We start from the raw sequence: 5,359 nt of genomic DNA, 5'->3' as shown, positions 1-5,359 counted from the left end.
AAAACAGAACTTTCAAAAGTTACAATTTAAGCCATTGATTTATAATTTGTTGCAATTTGAACTGGTTTTGAAAGGCCATCTTATATGCAAGTGGCATAACTTGTATTAAAATATATCAAATTTCAAACTGAAAGGTGCTAAAGTGCAATTTAATACTCTTTAGTTTTAAAATTTTACAATGCAATACATTTTATTTTATTTAAAAAAAAAATCCATTTTGATATCCCCACGTGCAACTCACATGGGATAACCAATAAATGTCCTATTAGTCAAAAGAAAACATGGTCCAAATTATAGCAAATTGTAAATTGATGATTTAAATCACAACTTTAAAAGGTCAGGGCACTATTTGCAAAGCTATAAAAATCAAGAAAACTAAAATGCAATGATGCCTAATAAGATATAAATAAAATAAAATAAGACAAAAAACTACAACAAGAATGAGCATTAGCAACGTCTTCTTAAGCCATAAGATACTCTGGGGCTAAAACCATTTTGCCACCACAAATAATTTTTCACCATAACAATTTATTCCAGCTACAAGAGTAGTTATCTCTAAAAATACTTTTAGCTACAATATGATGTAGCTAAAAATTTTAGTTAAGTAATTATTGGTCACAAGTAACAGTGTTATTGTGCCAAAAAAAGCAACAAAATATAATCCTTTAATTGTGGCTGATACTCCTTTTTTCGTAGTAAGTCCTTTCTTTTTTTTTTTTTTTTTTTTTTTTTCTGAAAGGAAGTTAATATATGAATTATGTATATGTATGAATTGTCCTATTTTATTTAAGTGGCGTCTTAATATCTTTAATTTTTTAATTTGTTATAATTGAAGATAAAATCATAAAGTTCTAGCAAAAACCTTGATGTAACTCTAAGTGGTGCATATAGGTTGCTTTTGGTCGAAAATGGTGGACTATATAAAATAATCGAGTAATTGCTATTTGTCCAAAAACACACATAGCAAAGCTATTTTGTTGGATTCAGAGCTTTGGCCTGGCCCCAAGCTGAGAAAATATTTCTATGTTCTCTTCCGATGAAACGCCAAATGATTTTTCATTCCACAATTTTATTTATTATTTATTTTTTCTCTTGGAAATAACAATGTAAAAGGTTATAAAGAATTGTGTTTGTACTAATTCAAGCTCTTATTTTGTACCTTTTTTTTTTTTTTTTTTTGTATAAAGGAATGGTATTTGTACCAATTTTGTACGTACGTCCTACCAAGATCTAAGTACTAGTTCTATATTAGGTGCTTAATTTTAAAGGCGATTAGTATTTTCCTCCACAGGATCTTGACTTTTTAAAAAAACTTAGTTTATGATGAAAAAGAAAAATGGTATGTTACACTTTAGTTTCGCTTGTTTGTTTTATTGAAAATCATGGAAAAAAAAAAGGAATATAAAAAATACGAAGAATATGTACCTATGATAATTTTTCTTGAAAATATGTGGTTTTTAAGTGATTTCATTTATAAAAAAGAATAAATAATCATCAAACAAACAGATATGTTTAGAAGGAATTCCATACACTGATATTAGTCCTATTCAATCCTTAGTACTGTTCCTATGCTATAAAACATGTGGAAAAAACAAAAAATACAGGAACAAAAGCATAGGAACAAATTACAAAATTCATGAATTAAAATATTTTGCCTTGTATTTTAGTTTACCAACATCATTTGTACTACTTGCTTGCTTCTTGCCTTTTTTTTGCAGTTTACTCAGTAATCTGATATATCTATAAGCTTTTCTATATGTATATATCAATAAGGCAAGAGTAGCCAAACAACCAAATATGCATTTTTTTTCTTTTCTTTTTTGTGAAGATCAATCTTATTGCCTTCCCAACTATACATATATGTAACTTAGACTGGGAAGAAAAAAAAAATACTTTTGTATTCCTACAAACCAAAGTTAACAAACACATAGAAATTCTGCTTTCCAAGTTGGGTTTGTAGTTCATCAGCTAATTAACTTGGTATAGGCTTAAAAATAACAATAGGAGTTCTAACACTATGAGTACCATCAGACCAGATGATTGATGAAGACTGAATAGTTCCACTTTCCACAACTCCTGTAACAGTCACATTGAAAGCCTTCTCTTCATTCAGAAATTTGAAGGAAAGAACTTCAGGCTCCACTTTCATTTCAAGTTTAGAATTTGGACTAAATTTTGCCTTGTAAGTGGAGTTTGCAAGGCCAACGTTCTTCACTCTTCTCTTATAATCAACTGAGAAAGATCCATCATCTTCAACAACTTGATGGACAAATGCCGGATAATTGAAGTTCTTAGGCTCAACAGAAACTTTGTGGCAAGTGCTATTATACTCGCCATATATAAGCCTTATTCTGTCCTCAGTATAACCAATTCCACATAGGAAATTTATGTAATCCTCTTGAGAATTTTCATAGACAAGTCCAGGATCTATGGCTTTCACAGGGTTAACGTGCCCTGCTCCATAACCAAATTCGCTATCGAAACTTTGAGTACTGTTCATGACCCAAGCTATAAGACCAGCAACAAAATTTTGAACATTAAATTAACAACCTCAAATATTAAGCTATCACGAAGTATGATTCAATCATGTGAATTTAGTTAGTATACATTTTTAATTTATATGATTGACAAAATACATACCGGTGGTCATAAGAGAAGATTTTATGGCTGAAGGAGACCAATCAGGGTGAAATGATTTAACATATGCAGCTGCTCCAGCAACATGAGGGCATGACATGGAGGTTCCAGATACTATATTGTACTTCACCCTCCTCAAGTCGCCACTGAAAGATGAAGGTGAAGCTAGAGGTGAAAACGCAGCTAAAATATCTATGCCTGGGGCTGTTATATCTGGCTGCAGCATATTTCAGTATCACATAAGCAAAATGCCATGAAAACAAAAAAATATATATTCAAAAAAGAAAAGAACAAGAGAAGAAGTAGTATTATTGGAAAAACATACACCTTCAAAATCTCCCTCGTAATGAGATTTGGCCCCCGTGAAGAGAATGAAGCAACTCTAGGAGCAGCAGAATCTGTTATGACTTCACTTTTCAATATGTTTGCGTGAGCGTTTCTGTGAAACAAGGAAAAGATAAAACTTGAACAATATGAAGATCAAACTCAATTGGGGAGCATAGAAATGAACCTAAGTATGGGTATTGATAGAGTAGTTAGTCATACTTTGTGGAATTGAAGTAGGTTTGGACAGTGGTATAGTCTTCAGGGGTTAAACCTGATGTAGGAGCTGCTTCAACAAAAGGAGTGTCAGACGACACCAATTTGTTATATATTGAACCAGTTGCATTAGTTAAAGCCTCCGCCAATGGTGGCCGATCACACAGCAAAATCTTTCCCTTCACTGCAGTTTGATTTATGCATAGTTCAACACAGGACCTAAAATGCTTTAAATAGTCAGAATAAGTTTATCTTCTTCTACTGTGAATTTAATTTTTATGATTTTTCTAAGCTAGGCTGATTGGAAGACACTTTTACCTGGTGTCATTTTCAACGCAGACACCATTCGTAACATCTTTTCCATATACTAAAGGAAAGCTTTGATTCATTGTGAAAGTGTTAACTGTATTACCCTGCATGCCACATACATAATTCGTTCTGTTTTCAGTGACAAACCTTGGTAGTGAATGATAACATATACATTGGTAGAAAATGGAATTAAATGTTGTTGGTTCAGCTACACATACGATTAGAGTCTTTCCATTTCCAAGAACAACTTTGTCTATAATCCGTCTGTCTGTGCTGCTTGCTGCTACAGTCATCATCCACGGTGCTACACTCGATACGGAACCAAGAGAGGAACCAGAGTTGCCAGCAGAATTAATAGTCAATATCCCTCTCTTCAATCCATGAAAAGCACCAATTGCTATAGGATCTTGATCATACTCAAGTGGAGAATCAGCCCCAATTGAGATTGTGATAATGTCAACTCCATCAGCAATAGCATCATCAAAAGCAGCCAATATACTTGCAGAAAAGCAACCACCATCGCAAGCTTTGTAAACAGCAATTCTTGCAGAGGGAACTCCTCCTCTTGCGGCACCTCTTACTATTCCGAAGAAGGTAACACCATTTACAATGTTTCCAGCTGCTGTTGAGGCTGTATGGGATCCATGTCCCTCTGTATCCCTTGCGGTAGTAGTAGTTTTCTTTATGAGTGATTGTTGGTAAAACCGAGCTCCAATGAGCTTGCTGTAAAATGTAGATTAATTATTATTATTATTTTTTTCATATGATTGATAAAATTTCAATTGACAACGCATAAAAAGATAATTTAAGAAAACTGTCTTTGATGTCTAAATGGAATTGAGAACAAGGAAGGAAGCGGTTCATTACTTATTGCATGTGAAATTGTCACCTCCGGAGCAGACACCTTTCCACTTCTTTGGAGGAGGACCAAAACCTTTGTCACTAAAGCTATCCGATTCAGGCCAAACTCCACTGTCAATTACACCAACTATAATATTGCTCTCTGCGGTGGGATTTCTTTTCGCTTTCTGGTGGAGACCAATGAAGTCCCAAGATCTTGTTGTTTGAAGTTTAAGATTTCTACTAGGGAATACAGAAACTACTTCTTTCATCTCTGCAAACCACAGTTTGATGTTCTTTTTGTAACAAAATTTGTTGTGTATATATATGCATGTAATACACTATTAGATTTATATATATATATATATATATATAAATATATATGTATAACTAATGGCAATAAGAATCTAAAATGGAGAACATACCAGCAATCCTCTGTCTTTCAGTATCAGTAAGTTTGGCTGCAAAGCCATTGAAACTCCTTTTGTAACTTGTAATTAAAGAGTTTTCTACACTACTGCTTATGTCAAAATAAATTAGTTAACATATCCATGACCAGAAAGATGGAGAATGTGGTGATCAGAAACAAAATGATCACCAAAAAAGCTTGACAACTTAGAAATTAAGAATAGTAAGCCTGCACTTGTGTATGTATTAAGTTGATATATATGGGATTAATTATTACCTGCCCTGAAGCACTCCTTGCAATAGGCTTATGTGGTTAGCCGTTGGCGAGTACAGCGCATCATCAGGAAGTGACCCCATGTACACAATATATACCTGCATCACCATCAACATCATAGCATTTACAGTCAAGCAGATTATTAGTGGTATTCAAATTGGATACTATCTATGTAATATTTATTTATCATGATGATGAAGCAGTACTCAAGAAAATTTGTGCTGCAGAAAATTAGAAAATGCTTGCCTTTCTATCATCATTATCAATGGCTTTGCACCTTAAACTCGAGGAGAGTATGAAAATGGAGATCATCAAACGATAAAACATAAGAGAATATCCATACTTAGCCAT

The 5,359-nt window shown here is 33.3% G+C and overlaps 1 protein-coding gene across 1 annotated transcript; it reads right to left on the bottom strand.

The window, feature by feature from the left end:
* Nucleotides 1-1,972: 1,972 nt before the first annotated feature.
* LOC107421214 (subtilisin-like protease SBT4.4) lies at nt 1,973-5,359 on the bottom strand. Its single transcript, XM_025078698.3, has 10 exons — nt 5,255-5,359; nt 5,012-5,106; nt 4,752-4,843; nt 4,354-4,600; nt 3,705-4,209; nt 3,496-3,590; nt 3,184-3,396; nt 2,965-3,076; nt 2,641-2,854; nt 1,973-2,508 (listed from the first exon to the last, which is right to left on the bottom strand). The coding sequence occupies exons 1-10, from the start codon at nt 5,357-5,359 to the stop codon at nt 1,973-1,975; spliced, it is 2,214 nt and encodes a 737-aa protein (XP_024934466.3).

Source organism: Ziziphus jujuba, chromosome 10 (assembly GCF_031755915.1).
Source record: "Ziziphus jujuba cultivar Dongzao chromosome 10, ASM3175591v1".
Taxonomy (NCBI): Eukaryota; Viridiplantae; Streptophyta; class Magnoliopsida; order Rosales; family Rhamnaceae; genus Ziziphus; species Ziziphus jujuba.
This window is presented reverse-complemented; position numbering and strand designations above follow the sequence as displayed.